Source organism: Dioscorea cayenensis, chromosome 19 (assembly GCF_009730915.1).
Source record: "Dioscorea cayenensis subsp. rotundata cultivar TDr96_F1 chromosome 19, TDr96_F1_v2_PseudoChromosome.rev07_lg8_w22 25.fasta, whole genome shotgun sequence".
NCBI classification, from domain to species: domain Eukaryota; kingdom Viridiplantae; phylum Streptophyta; class Magnoliopsida; order Dioscoreales; family Dioscoreaceae; genus Dioscorea; species Dioscorea cayenensis.
In genome coordinates this window covers 3,003,800-3,020,174 of record NC_052489.1, presented here as the reverse complement: position 1 = coordinate 3,020,174, position 16,375 = coordinate 3,003,800, and the positions used below count along the sequence as shown (strand labels likewise).

Below are 16,375 nucleotides of genomic sequence, written 5' to 3'. Positions count from 1 at the left end.
CTTATAAACGAGCTTGTTCATGAGCTGTGTTTGTGAGCCAAAACGAGCCGAGCTTTCAGATGCTTAAGCTTGGCTCGTTTATTAATCGAGCTTGAAAATGATGTTCAAGCATTGTTTATTTACAATATGAGCTGAACACGAACGAGCTCTTATCGAACCGAACACCTAGCCGCTCACAAACGGCTTGGCTCAAATACACCCCTAGTTGTACAGTCCAAAAGGCATTCTTCTATAAGCAAATGTGCCATACAGGCAAGTGAAAGTGGTCTTCTAATGATCAGAAGCAACAGGGATTTGTAGGTGATTATTGGATGCGATCCTTGGAGGCGAGATTGAGGAAGAAAAGGGTCGAATCTCCAGCACCTTAGGTAAGATTTGGAGAAGGATTTGACCCGGCATTCAAGGAGATTAGAGATCATAGCCATCAAGCTCAACTTGGTGGCGTGTGTGGAGTCTACCTCGGTGACTTTCCATTTAAGGGATTGATAAGGGGGTTTTAATGGATCCTATCTTTACCTTTGTTTGTTGTATCTTGAATACTTGCCCTCCATTAATGGAGGGCTAATTTGTAGGTGTTTGGTCATAGTTGAACTCTAGAGTTTATATTTTGTAATTTTAGTAGTTGGACCTCTTATACTTTAATTGATTTCTCCTTTGCAATCATATCTATTTGAGTCTAATCACGTGAATGGATGCTTGATGGCTAATGAGGCGAAAGCCCTAGCTCTCATATCTTGTATTGATACCTGATGAGAAGAAATTCCCACCTACTATAGGCTTACCGTAATTCGAGAGGATAGTGGGTGCCCTCTGGTTAGAGTATTTAGGAGACTTTGTCTCCCATAATCCTTCCGAGTGGGTTGATGATAATCTTCATTCTCTTTGCAATCATGTGGAGTAGATTTTAGGAAAAATCGCATTTCTACTCTGTATTTGTATTATGGGCAATCTCTCTTTAGGGGAGATTGTCTACTTAAAATATTCTTATTAGCCCACAATTAGGTTTCAAAGAGTATTAATGCAATTGTGTGGATATCTGTATCAACACTGCATCGATTCAATTACACTTCGCCTGAGAAATTGGGGTTTGTATGCTTCTGGAAATGTTTCTGTTCAAATAGGATTACATGCTTAGACAACCATTATCATATACTTCATAACCCTAGAGGGATGTGATGCCCGGATATCATTCCCTTCCTTGAGTTCTCTCCTGTAATTTTCCCATATTTTCTAGTTTTCTTTTGTTTTTATGTTCACACACTTCACGTACTTCATTAGGCTAATTTTCAGATTTAGAGTTACTACTAGTATTCACCTTATTCCCTGTGTACCGATACTATGCACTTCAAGCACACTTTATTATGCGATCAACACGTACACTTGCATGCGTCCCTATTAGTAATTAGCTACGATTGTACAGTAATGGGCCAGATCAAAACAATAGTGATAATAAATATAGTGACAAAACACAGCTTAGCCACAGTGACTGTGCCACTATTCTTATACTTATTCACTTAATTTACACTTACAAACATAGGTCTCCCTATAAAGCTAAATAAGAACAGAGGTATTATATAACTTCAAACCCTAAGCTCTAGTCTCACTCAACTCAAATAATTTTAACACTACATTGTCAGTTCTACTCTACCAACTCTGCCTATATCAACCAAGTCCAAGCCCATTTACTTACCTCAGCCCATCAAGCTAAAATTTACTCAAAACAACTCAAAATAGTTGAACCAAACCATTTTGAACATCAAGTCCATTAAGCCCACTAACTCAACTCAACTAGTACATTTGACCTCCAACCCAATCTATTATTTAAGCAAATTAACCAAGCAACCTAATTTAATAATATTGGACTTAAACTAACCTAAGTCCAAACCAACACACATAAAATTAAACAACTGAACTCAACTACTCAAAACTAATATTATCAACCTACGCAACAATTCAACTCCATATATATATACACCTTTAAGACCTTATAATCCACCAATGAACATTCTCACTGTACTCATCAGCATCATTCAACATCCTCCTCGTACTCATCATTAGCCATATTCAACCATTATAATTCTACTAATATAACATCATAGAATTGCAACCCATCAGCTATTAACCTTATCCGTAGCAACTTAATTAGAGTAACAACAACAACAACAACAACAACAACAACAACAACAACAACAACAACATGACAACAATACAATGGCAAAACCTTATATTTTAGGGAATAGACTAATAATATTTTTAGGAACCAACATGCTTAACTTCACTTAGTCCCCCCAAATCTTCTATCAATATAGTACATGAAGTAAATCCAATGTCACAAAAAATGAGTAGACATATAAACAAACTCTTCTATGTACAATTGTATGATTTCATTACTTCTAATTCATCAAGCAACTAATAAGAGGTTAAAGCACAAAACTATGATATATTCTTAACGCTATCTACAAAATAATCTCGAGGATATTTAAACTATTTCTCCAGTCCTTAAGTATTTAGCACAACTTTCTCTCTCTCTCTCTCTCTCTCTCTCTCTCTCTCTCTCTCTCCCTTATAGGGCATCTTCCAATGGTGGTGAAGGGAAGAGGAAGGAAATAAGGGGTTTTTAGGACAAGTCATTAAATCTGATAGGGACGCAAGTGTACATGCCGATTGCGTAATAAAATGTACGTAAGTGCAGAGTGTCGGTCCACATGGAAGAAAGTGATTACTAGTAATAACTCTAAACTCGAAAAATAGCCTAAATGATCAAGTAATATATGTGTGAATAAAAGGAAATAAACATAAGAAAATACGGGAGGTTATAGGAAAGAAATCAAGGAAGAAAGCGATGTCTGGGCATAGCATCCTTCTAGGGTTATGAGGCACAGGGCAATAGTTGTCTAAACATGCAATCCTATTCGAACCAAAAAGTTTCCAAAAATATACAAAACCCTGATTTCTCATAAGAAGTGTAACTGAATAGGTGCAGAGCTAATACAAACATTCACACAATCGTATTAACACTCAATGAAACCTTATTGTGGGCTAATGATAATCTCTTAAGTAAATAATTTCTCCCCAAAGAGAGAAATTATCCCTAATCCGATACATAGCAGAAATGCGATTTTTCTTAAAATTTGGTCGACATGATTGCAAAGAGTGCGGAAATTATCATCAGTCCATTCAAAAGGATTATAGGAGACAAAGTCTCCCATATACCCTACCTGAAGTGTACCCATTATCCTCCTGAATTACGGTAAGTGTATGCTATGTGGGAATGCACATCACGTAGTAATACCAAGTATGATTGCTAAGGCTTTCGCCACGTTAAAAATCAAGCATTCAATCACATAATTAGACGCAAATAGATATGATTGCAAATAAGAAATCAATTAAGCATTAAAGATCCAACAACCAAAGTCAAGAAAATAAACCCTAGACTTCAACTATGCCCAAACATCTACAAATTAGCCCTCTATTAATGAAAGACAAGCATTCAAGACACAAATAATGGAGGAAAACATGAAAGCCATGAAAACCTAATTTTCAATCCCTAGAATGAAGAATCACCGGAGAAGCTTCCACGTACCCTGCCAAGATAAGCTTGACGGCTACAATCTTCAATCCCCTTGAATGTAGATCTGAATCCCTCTCCAAAATCGATCCTCAACCTTACCTCAAAGAATTGGCCATAAAGAATAGAAGGATATAATAGAAAATTTTTTAAAAATTCTCATAAGTTCTATTTATGCCCGACTACTTATGGGCTGCTTAGGGGTTTAATGGCTACGCCGTAAGGGAGCTGTAGAATATGGTCGTGAGCCTTACAAGACAGTTTATGGTTGTAAGCCCCATCCGTAAGGTCTTCTGTTTGTGTTGCAGTTCAGCTTACGACTATAAGCGCCTGATCGTAAGCTTCACTGTTCTGCTTCTTACGACCACCCCTATGAGTGTATGCTGTTATCGTAAGCTCCTTTGGATGGTCCTTATGAACATCCTTATAGGTGTAAGATTTGCTCGTAAGGTCGACTGAATTAGCTATGTATCCTCCTTAAGGGCATAAGCATGTATGTCCGCAAGATCTTCTGGAGTTGACTTATAGTCGTAAAGATGACCGTAAGCTGTCCATAAGCCACCTAGTTTGCCTTGCCCTTGTTTTGATGATGCGGAGAGAGCTCCGACTTCATTGTTTAAGGTTTGAAATACTTCTTTTGGCTCTCTGTCATCTTCAAGCACTACCCTAAGGCTGTTAATATACAACACACTATATTTAGAATCGAATTCCACAATATGGTTCTAATACATGCCAACTGAGTGTACAAATTGATGTGAAATAAATTAACATTGTATCTCATCAAAATCTCTACAGTAATTAGCTCCAGCAAAACTGAAAATTATAAAGTTGCCCTTCTACGGTACTAGCTACACTAAACAGTGATGGGCTATGTTCATATACAGTAATAGGCTTTAATTCCTATAGTAAGGCTATAGAAGCAAGGGCACTATACAAACAACCCAACCTAAGCTACATTATCACATCCAATCTAACCAAGACATCACACTCTCACTTTGGTGCTCAATTTTTCCTGCTTAATATTGAGCCCAAAGTCAAGGGCGTAACTCCAGCAATTGGTTTAAAGGCACCAGCTTCCTTCATCACCTATTTCTGTGACTTACTACCTAAATTTGAAGACTTTTTCATGGTTTTATTTGGTCTTCCTCCTCAGTGTGAACTTAACCATCAAATTCCCTTAATGCTGAGAGCATCATTGGTAAATGTGAAGCCCTACTGTTACCCACATTTTTAGAACTCTAAAATGGAGAAATTGGTAAAGCATCATTCATTCCCACACCATCCCTTTCTTGTCCCAGGTTTTATTGGTGAAGAATAAAGATAGATCATGGCTTTTTGCCATGATTATCGGACCCTCAAAGCCATCACCATTAAAGACCGATTTTTGATCTCTACAGTCGATGAATTATTGGATGAGTTAACCAAAGTGCAAGTGTTCTTAAAGCTAGACTTGTGAGCCGGATATTATTAGGTTCAGATTCATCAGCTGAATATGGAGAAGATAGCCTTCCAGACTCACAAAGGCCATTAAAAATTCCTTATCATGTTGTTTGGCCTCTCCAAGCATCTTTGACTTTCCAAGCGCTAATGTACTCCGTTTTCTAGCGTGTCCTGTATAAATTTGTGATGGTCTTCTTCAACAATATCCTCACTACAACACATCGTAGGATCTTCGTCTCCAATATAATAACATGGTGTTTTCTCTCCTTCAATTCACTCATACTGTTTACATGCTATGCAGTCCAAATGTGAATTTGGGTACTCTAAACTTGGCTATTTGGGACATAAGATATCAATGTGGGGTGTTACTATAGATCCAAACAAGGTCGCAATGATCCAAAACTGGTCAATCCCCAACACCCTCAAGCTCTTGAGGGGATTCCTTGGCATGATGAGATATTTGAGAAAGTTTATCCGGAATTACTCAGCCTAGGAGGGGACTGCTCATTGAACTATTTCTCAAAAACACTTTAATTCATTTGGAGCATAACTGCGACATCAACATTTCATCAGTTAAAAAAAGCAATGATGCTCACTCTTGTCTTAGAGCAACTGAAATTCACTGTTCCATTCATGTTGTAGATGGATGCCTCAGTGATCAGAGTTGGCATTATCCTTTGATGAGTGTACAATGTTCATATATTTTATATCACTTTGTACACTCATTTGGCATGTATTAGAACCATATTGTGGAATTCGTTGCCAAATCTAGTGTGTTTTACATTCTCAGGCTTAGGGTCGTAAGTAGATTCTAGCAAATTTTATAGGCATGCTTATACTGGTAAAGTTTTGATAAGTGCTTGAGCAGACATATTTCTCTATATGTTTTACATGCATTGAGCATCATTTTTACCATGGTTTATGTCTCATTAAGTGTATTTAGTATTCCGTTGTGCAAATAGATTGTGAAGGCCTTGAAAGAGAAAAAAGAAAGCAAAGATAAGTTATGAAAGCACTTTTTAGGAGTTTTCGTGCAACATAAGGATCAAGACACAAGAGGAGCTCATGCACATGGGGGTGTGTGCCAACTTCCAAGATAATTCAAGCCAAATTGTGAGTTAGAAGGGTATAAAGGCAGTCACACTCCTATGTCTCGACTTGTGTGAAGAATTCAAGAACCTTCTCAATGATTATTAGATAATGACAAGCCTCATAACCTACCACGCGGATGTGTGCCCATCCATGTGGCCTCAAGAGGAGTGTTAGAGCCTTGTTTATGAAGAGTACTGTAGTAAAACACTGTTTACATAGTCGTGTGGCAGTTCTACAGCCCACACAGTTGTGTGGGAGCTCACATGGTCGTGTGAACGTACGTGACAACAACGATTTCATATTATAAATATCCATTTTGCCCTATTTATTTGATATCTTTTGTGCTGCTCTTGAGATGTGAGACAACTAGGGTTTGGAGAAAAGGTCTTTGCTGCTTAGAATGTATTTTTTCAACAACTTTGATCTATTCCTCCTACGTCATAGCATCAAGGAAGGCACCGGTGAACCTAGCATCGAAGTGGATTCCATCCAGATGGCGAAACTCTCCATCAAGGCCATCAGTTCGGATATAGGGGGGTTTATTTCTATGGCTTTTATAAACTTTCATTCATTGATGGTTTGTTTTGTATATTGTTCCATGGAGAGCTAAACCCCTAGAGGGTATTTAGGCTTGCGAACCCTAGAATTTTAATCTTGTCTGGATTTGCTTTATGTTTCTATTTAATCCGAGTTTGGTTGAGTTTCAATCTTGTTTGTCTAATGCTTGCTTGCCTTATTGATCTCATGGTTGTTTGGTTTGCATGACTTGTTCACCTTGGTGAGAGAGAGGTCTTTATTAGGGTTAGAACCTCAAGATTAAAGAGGGTTGAGAGGGTGAGTCATAAAATAATAGAGTGTCCCCTTTCCCCTTCGATTGGTGTATTCTATCTCCGTATTTCCTAAGCTCTAAGTGACCATATGTGGTATGAGGTATTGAGATTGAGAGAGTTATCCACCAGGACCTCGTAGGGAGTTAGGGACCTTTCACCTAGATGTAGTGTTAGGTCTATTCTTACAAATCGGATACACCTTTTCGAATCCCTAAACTGTTATGTGGTCATATGTGGTGTGAGGTGTTGAGACTGAGAGATTTCTCCACCGGGACCTCATAGGGGACCAGTATCGGTGATCTGGAGGCAAGATCTAATTATCTTTGGATTTTCAGAACTTAACCTACTCATTCTAGAAACACTTTGCATACCAGGTGTGGTACTCTGTCCTGATTTTCGACCTCGGGCTTCTTTTAAATTTTTGTACATGCATTAGGGGTAAAATGGTTATTTAGCACTAGTGTCATCCTTGCATGATTGCACAATAGGTTATGTGTGAAAACCAGCCGAAAACCAGGGGCAAAATGGTCTTTTGGACTCTTTTCTTTCTATTTTCTATTATTAAGGGCATTCTGGTAATTTTTCTTATTTAAAAAAAAATTGAAAATTTGAATGAGAGGATAAGAAGCCAACGTGGCTTCCTTCCTTTCTCTCATTCTTTCTTCTTCTTCTTCTTCTTTTCTTTCTTCCATTCCACCGAACACCCAATTTTGAAAAAAAAATTAGCCGTCGAGTTTTTCCAACGAATTAATGCTCCTACTCTCTTCCTCTCATTCTCTAGAGCTTGGTAAGGCTTTGATTCAAGGCTTTTTCTTTGTATTTTCTTTGTATTTAATCATTTTCAAAAATCTTTGAAACCCTAAGAATAAACCTTGGTTTGAGTTGTTTTTAGCCTCAAATCGAAGCCATTGTCGTGGTTATTCATTTGCGTGTATGTTTGTAAATCGGCAAGAAACCATTATTTAAGGGCCGGTTTACTGTAGAACTTTAGCCTTTTCTTTTAGTTCTTCAGTCCAAATAGAAGTCTTTCTTAGTTGGAATCTATTGGAACTAGTTTTACTTTGATTTGAGGTCATTTGGGGTCCAAAATGACATCGTTTTCCCATAAAACCTTAGATTTACATGTTCAATATGTAACAATGCATTCGCATGCATTTTGTTTCCATTCTTGTATTTATTGGTTCTTGGATTCTCTTCTTGATTCTAGGTGGCGAAGGATCCTCCTAAGGGAAAGAAATCGCCGATCCGTAAGCTTGTCTCGAGGCTAGACGTCTAGTTCTGTGAGTGGTTTAATTCGTAATTGCATAGATTTAATAAGAGTATTATAGTATTTATTTATGTGTTTCATAATGTAAATTTAATGATAAATTAGATTTCATTTGATATATATATATATATATATTGAGCATGGAGTTATTTGGCAAAAATGACTAGTATACGTATGCATATTTATCTTGAAAGAAACATGTTTACATGTATATGAATTTACATGCAAATGGAATATGATTTGATATATATATATATATATATATTTGGACATTTGGATGCTAGATTCCTTGAGTTGGAATCGGAAAGAATTGCATTGTGGCATTTGATTTTGATGGTGACTGCGGACTTTAGTCCAACACTGCAGTATAGGGTTCCACAGTTCGGCCTAATGGGAGACGGCGTGGTTAACTCTGAGTTTACCATAGTCAAGAGGTGAGCGGAGCCATTGGCATGGGGTCTTTTATGTGAGAAACCTGGGGTCACCACACTGGAATCTCAGTGGCCAACACCAAGGAAGGCAGCATTTTGAATTATAAAAGTCTTAAAACACCTTAGAGGCCCCGTAGCTAGTCGCGGTAATGAATAGCTTGGGAATTGTTTGAGGCCAGTTTGTATTTTGAGCGGTGTTCAATGTGTTGGAAAGTGTTACTTACATGTACTATTTATAAATCATTTTGTTATATGTTAATCTGTTCAATAGTTGCAACTCCTTTTATATGTTATTATTATTGTGGTAATTACTATTAGAAATGTTGTACTACTCTGTTATATCTATGCTGTCACCACTCACTGGGTAATATCTGTTACTCATCACTTTCTTTTCTTCTCTCTCAAACTGAGACGTTGGACTCAGTTGTGTTGTGCAAGTAATAGATTGACTTATTTTTTTCCACTTGTTTAGGTTAGTGTGCATGTAAACTTTATGGATCCACTAGACTTAAGTTTTATGTATTGTTCCTGTATTTATACTTTTTGGTTATATTTAGAACCCTGGCTGGTTGTGTAGTAGAGTTTGTCTCCTTCTTCAGTAAGTTGCGTTAACAGATTTGTTTTGAGCCTTACGGTGACTAGGAAGTGAGACGCTCTGGGGTCCACTCCTTGTTGTTGTGGTGATTGCCACGTGCCCGGCTAGGGTCAGGGCATGACACCCGGTACATAATACCTGAATCTTAGGGGAAGCATTGCCCGAATACCCCACTTTTACTGATTGAGATCTCTTTCTATTTTACCCTTGCATATTCGTCTTTGGTAATTATTTCTTCGCACACTAGATCATCACATCATCCCATTGATCTTTACACTAGATAGCAGAGTAGTTAGTATTAGTAACCCTATTCCCTATGGATTTAACTACCCAACCCGTTAGGTACTTTATTATTTTGACACCCATGCACTTGTGGTACACATACGCAAGAAGTGTGTCAAGGGGATTCAGAGCCAAATTAGAGGACCTTATGGGAATGAGTTACACCCGTAAGGATGCCCATAAGGACCATCCAAAGGAGTTTATGATCACATTATACGCCCGTAAGGACGGTCACAAGAAGCAATGCAGTAAAACTTATGGTCTAGCGTTTACGGCCGTAAGTTGGACCGTAACACAAACAAAAGACCTTACAAATGTGACTTCTCACCATAAGTGTTCCCTTACGACTGTAAATTGGACTTTTCAGGTCCCTTACGGCCAAGTCCTTACACTCATAAGCATCCCGTTAGCAGTCGGGTATAAATAGAAATTATGAGGATTTTTAGGGCATTCTTGATTTTTCTTTTAGGCGATTCTTGGTGGCAAAGTTAGGGAAAAAGAAGATGAATCTCCAGCACTCAAGGGGCTATTTCAAGGGATATTTGGATCCACATTCAAGGGTATTAGAGATCGTAGCGGTCAAGCTCACCTTGGTGGCGTGCGTGGAAGCTTTCATAGGGATTCTTCAGCGATCCTCCATTGGCACGATTGAGAAGGGGTTTTCATGTTTTCCATGTTTACTCCTATTACTTGTACTTTTAATGCTTGTTATCTATTAATGGAGGGCTAATTTGTAGGTGTTTGGGCATAGTTAAACTCTAGGGTTTATTTCATTGACATTGGTTTGTGGATCTTTGATGCTTTATTTGTTTTATTAATTACAATTGTTTCTATTTGAATCTAATTGCGTGTTTTTATCGAATGATTTCTATTGTGGCGAGAACCCCCTAGTTTTCATACGTTTGATATGCTTTGTGATAAGAAAAAATTCTCATCTAACATAGACATGCTGCAATTCAAGGGATTGTCAGTAAGCCTCTAGTTAGGGTACTTTGGAGACTCCATCTCCCTCAATCCTTCCAAGTGAGTTAGTGATAATCTCCATGCTCTTTGCAATTATGCAGAGTAGATTTTAGGAAATCACATCTATACTCTATATTTGGATTAGGTGTAATATCTCTTTGGGGGAGATTATCTACTTAAGAGATTATCATTAGCTCATAGTGATGTTTTAAGGAGTGTTAATGTGATTGTGTGGATATCTGTATTAGTTCTGCACCTGTTCAGTTACTTTTCGCCTGAGAAATCGGGGTTTAGTATATTTCTAAAACCTCTCGGTTCAAATGGGATTACATATTTAGATAACCTTTGTCTTTTACTTTATAACCTTATAGGGATGCTATGCCCGGACATCGTTTCTTCCCTTGAATTCACTCCTGCTTTTATAGTTCTTCTTGTCTTTGTTTTCTTTTGTTCACTCAAACTAAATTTTATCACTTAGATTATTTTTCTGAATTAGGGTTATTACTAGTATTCACTTTCTTCCCTGTGGACCAACGCTTTGTTTTACACACACTATTATTACGAGATCGGCACGTACACCTGCGCCCTTATCAAGAACCCATGAAAATGATATCATCAACATACAGATAAAGAAGCAGACCTCTGAATGTTTGCTCATGTATTTGTAAACAGTAGGCTCATTCTTGCTTCTCTGAAAGCCAAGCTCTGTGAAATGACGATCCACCTTGCTGTACCATTTTCTCGGAGCTTGACAAAGCCCGTAGAGAGCCGTGTGAAGCTTGCATACTAGTTCTTCTTGTCCCTTTTGAATATATCTTTCAGGTTAAGACACATATATCTCCTCATGGAGGTCTCCATTCAAGATCGCCGATTTGACATCTAACTGAAAAATGGACTATTTCATTTGAGCTCCAATTGCCAAGAAAACTCTGACGGTTTCCATACAAGTCACCGGCGAGAAAACCTCATCAAAGTCGATGCCATACACTTGAGAACATTCCTTTTCCACCAGTCATGCCTTTTGTTTGTGTAGGGAGCCATTAGAGTGATATTTCAACTTAAATATTCACTTTATGTCGACAGGTTTCTTACTTTCTGTTAACTTAGTTAGAGACCAAGTGTTGTTCTTTATGATGGAAGCTATTTCCTTATCTATAGCCACCTTCCATGCCTGATGTTTCATAGCTTCTTCAAAGAACTCTGGATCAGCAGCAGTTAGTGCAAAATAGCAAGATTTATACAACTCTTGCACTGACTTGTATTGAACTATTAACTCATATTCTGAGTCACCAGGATGTGTAGAGTCAACAATATGAGATTGAGACTCAATGTGGTGGTGCGGTTCAACATTCTTACCATCAATATCCTGCCCATCTTCATTTGTGGTTATGTGAGTTACACCATCCTTGTCTTCAAAGTCCCATCTTTTGTCTTCATGGAATGATACATCCTTATTGATAATTATCTTCCCAATCAAAGGGTCCAAGAGTCTATATGCTTTAGACTTGCCATTGTACCCAATGAACAATAGCTTCTATGCCTTTGGGTTAAGTTTGCCTCATTGCTGGAAGTTCAAACGAGTAAACCCCACACAACAAAACACCCTCAGGTGTTTCACTATAGGTGAAAACCCTGTCAATGCTTCATGAGGCGTACAGTCTTCCACGACTGATGTAGAGGAATGGTTCAGAAGATAAACTACCATCGAGACAGCTTCTCCCCACAGTTCCATAGGAACACTTCGCTTCTTCAACATGCAGCATGCTATTCCCACCGCCATGCGGTTCTTCCTCTCAATGACATCTTTATGTTGTAGGGTGTGGGGCGCTGTAAGCTGACGCTTGATGTCGTTCTTCTCATAGTTGGAACTCACCGGAGGTGAACTCCCCACCCCGATCAGTCCTAAAAACCTTGATAGATCATTCAAGCTGCTTCTCTACCATCACTTTGAATGGTTTGAAAAACCAAGGGCCTGTAACTTTGCCTGTAGGAAGTATACCCACGTGTACCTTATACAATCGTCAAAAAGAGCATAAAATAAAGATTACATCCTCGGGTTGGCATTTGCATCTGGTCGCAAAGGTCAACATGTATGAGCTCCAATGGTTGCATGGCTTGTCTTACATCTTCACTTGGAAATGGAGCTTTGATTTGCTTCCCATGTGCGTAACTTTCAATGGACTTGTTGTAGAGATGAGGGGCAAACCTCGAACAACTTGCCTTTTAGACATCAACTGAAGTCTATTGAAATGAACATGCTAGTACCTTTGATGCCAAAGAAAAGACTCATTTTTATTGCTAGCAGCTATATGGACAGGTCCTACTTCATCAACCGAAATGGGAAAGAGTTGGTGTTGTGTCAGATGGACTCGAGCCAATAGCAGATTTGACAACTTATCTTTGATGGTGCAACCTTGACCAGTGAACATCACTGTGCATTCAAAATTCACCAATTGTCCAATGCTCAAGAGGTTGTGAGCAAGTTTAGGAACATATTGAACATTGCACAACTTTCTTAGCTACATGTCTTAGTTTTAAAGAGTACAGACCCAATTCTAGCAACCATTAGTGTGTTGTTGTTACCCATCTTGACTATCTGTTAAATGGATTCATCTAGAGTGTTGAAGATGGTTCTCATACTTGTCATATAGTTCAAGCATCCACTGTCTAGCAACCAAACATTCTCATGTTCATCACTCGAATCTCCACTGGCCATGAAGAGGTGAGTAATCTCCTTTTCTTCAGCAATGTTTGCATCATTATTCTTGTACTAGCATTGCGCTTTGAAATACCCAATTGTTTTTGTAGTTGTGACATAATACTAAAGCTTTGTTAGGTTTGTTATTACCGTGAACACCTTTAGTCTCTGAGTTTCGCCCTCTTCTTCTACCACTTAAGCAACCTATAAAGCTACCTCAGCCTTTTCCTCTTCTTACATTCAAAGAATTCTCACCTGAAGCAGCATCTGGCTTGATATAAAAAGCCTTCTCCTCTGTGTGGCCCTAGTCAAGATCTAATCTGCCTTCATGACCTTTGAGAGACCCACTGAGTTCTTCAACGGTGAGAGAGTTCAAGTCCTTTACCGCAATAATGAAGGACACCACAGGACAGAACTTTGGACTTAAACTCCGGAGTATCTTGCCAACAACTACTGGCTCACCGAGCTCCTCTCCCTGGGATCAAAGATGGTACACTATAGTTAGCACCCTGCTATTATATTCTTGTATCATTCTTCATGAGTGTATTCTCGAAGTCTTGACAATGAGAGTGAAGTTGGGTAGCAGCACTCTTGGCGCAGCCTTGATACTGACCCTTTAGAATGTCCCAAGCCTTCTTTGCATTCCTTGTTTGTGAGATTCGAATGAGAATCTTTGCATCTAGTGTATGCTGTATTAGACATAAAGCCTTTGCATTTCTTTTGATGTTCTCTGTCCTCTTGTGCTCATCTTCTTCTTCATTATATCCCTTCTTGACCATCCCCCATAGATCACAAGAGAGGAGAATGGTCTCCATCTTCAAGCTCCATAGGTTGTAACTCTCTCCATTGAATAGAGGCACATTGGTCTGAGAGGAGCCAACACCGCTGCCACTCGCAGCCATTTTACCTTCAAGACTAGACCGAAACAAAGTCTTTGATACTAGTGTTCTTCCGAGAAGGGAGGTGAAGAGGAGATGGCTTCGTATGAAAGTGTATAGACTTAGTGAAGTGGATGTAATGAGACTCACAAAAGTGATCTGGTTTCAAATACCTAAACATAACATACTTATAGGGCCTAACAGTGATGGCCAGCTCACACCCATGTGACACTAAATGTGAGACGTACCAAAAAGCTAGACAAAGACAAAAATAAAGCTAAACCTAAACAGTTTACTTATCAACAGAGATAAGACATTTCACTGTGTACGTGAATAACATGCAGAGATAGATAAGAAGCTTTACAGCTTACAAGCTTTATGATTTCTTAGCTTTTGGACACCTTCAACAATAGCACAGGCACTTTCAGTTCTGAATAAAATTAAGAAAACAACGATTTCAATTGTTTCTTCAACTTTTCACTTCCTTTTGTTGCTTGTTGTTTTCAATTCCCCAACATACATTACTACAACTTATATTTCTTAAATCCTTACTTCTAAAACAGCTCTCAAATATTAATGAACCTCATTATAAGATAGATTTCTTCCCGGGGAGGAGCAACAAATCGATAACTCTCTTGAAGTTCATGAAAGATGAACCACCCTCTTCTGTAGCTCTCATGGCCTTCTCCTTCCATTCCACCACCTTCTTCTTCATCTCCTTTCCTTTCTCTCCATCCATCAACTCCACTATGAGTTCCTCAACCTGTTCCCTCTTCACTTCACTATCAATCTCCATCCCCATCCCCCACTCATTGCAAACATATTTACAGTTTGTTTGTTGATCTCCAAAATATGGCCAGCAGATCATTGGCTTCCCTACACTCACACTCTCCATTGTAGAGTTCCATCCACTATGAGTAAAGAAGCCGCCAACTGATGGATGAGATAACACTCTCTCTTGTGGACACCAGATTGCAAGCAGCCCTCTCTCTTTGATCTCATCCAACCACTCCTCAGGGAGCACCGCGGCTTCACCCTTCAAAAGGTCTGGCCTTATGATCCACAAGAAGTGATGCTTGCTGTTAGCTAAACCCCATGCTAATTCTATCATCTGCTCATGTGATACAACTGCCAAGCTTCCAAAGTTCACATACAGTACTGACCCTGTCTCCCTCTTATCTAACCATTCCAGACAGTTCTCATCCTCTTTCAAGAAGCTTGAGCCTATTGATGTGGCATTAGTTACAGGGAACTGGCTATTAAGTAGGGTGAGAGGCCCTACAGTGTAGAGGGGAGGGAGAATTGATGCCATAGCGATCAAAACTTCATCTTCCAATTCATCGAAAGTGTTTAGGATAATGGCAGTGGCTTCAAATGCTTTCTGCGCTTCTTTGTTCACAAAGTTGAGTAATTTGTCAGCTGGATCAGTAGTTCTAATGAAGCTTGGAAGATCCCTCAAGCGGATGTTCTTCAACCCTGGTATCCATTCCACTGGTGTATCCAGATATCCATTACTGAGATCACTCTCACCTACATAAATTAAACAAGGAAATATGTGAGATGAATTATATGTACATACATTACAAGAGAAGCTAGCTATATATCTAGCATACTTTTGAATGGCGTGATGCCTCTGTCAATGAGTTCCTTGTAATATATGCAACCCATGTAACTACATGCACTGATAGAACAGAAGAAGAAGTCAGGGATATTGAGCTCCTTGGCAACTTCTAGCGTGTAGCTAGTAAATGAATCGGAGATGATACATGACACTGGCGGTACTCCGGACAATGGATGATCATATAGCCTCATCAAGAGGTTTCTAAAAGGGATTACACAAGTCGTCTGGACCGAGTTGGCAAGGGATTCTACATCTTGGTTGACACTCTCATCAGATGGAGGAAGGCCATCAGGTATTGTCTCAAAACGGAAGTCATCTAATCCCTTGAGAGAAGAAGTTCCATTAGCTTTGATGATTCTGTTGTAGTTGAACTCAGAGTGGACGAATGTTATGTGAAAGCCATTGAAGTGGAGGAGCTGGGCCAGCTTAAGCATGGAGTTTATGTGGCCTTGTGCAGGACATGGCATGCAAACTGCATGGGGTTTCAAAGCCATGGATATAGATCTCCTCTCAATGTTTGTGGTTTGATCTTTAAACATATATATATATATATATATATATGTGTGTGTGTGAGAATGAAATGCATGCATGCATGCATGCATGCATGCATATATTGGGTTCTTTACTGAGTTTTGTGCATTTGGTAAGGCATTATTCTCTAAGGACGGCAACAAAGGCTTTCTGTTTGCATTCATTTGATTTCTACGTGA

General features: G+C 38.9%; 1 protein-coding gene and 1 long non-coding RNA gene across 2 annotated transcripts; one reads left to right on the top strand and one right to left on the bottom strand.

The window, feature by feature from the left end:
- The first annotated feature begins 7,633 nt into the window (after positions 1-7,633).
- Positions 7,634-8,854, top strand: LOC120283279. Its single transcript, XR_005543242.1, has 3 exons — positions 7,634-7,717; positions 8,138-8,210; positions 8,482-8,854. It is a non-coding gene; the product is annotated as an uncharacterized LOC120283279 (long non-coding RNA).
- Positions 8,855-14,445: 5,591 nt separating this feature from the next.
- Positions 14,446-16,167, bottom strand: LOC120250299 (7-deoxyloganetin glucosyltransferase-like). The gene is made up of 2 exons (XM_039259098.1): positions 15,658-16,167; positions 14,446-15,574 (listed from the first exon to the last, which is right to left on the bottom strand). The coding sequence occupies exons 1-2, from the start codon at positions 16,157-16,159 to the stop codon at positions 14,631-14,633; spliced, it is 1,446 nt and encodes a 481-aa protein (XP_039115032.1). The 5' UTR covers positions 16,160-16,167; the 3' UTR covers positions 14,446-14,630.
- Positions 16,168-16,375: the final 208 nt, after the last annotated feature.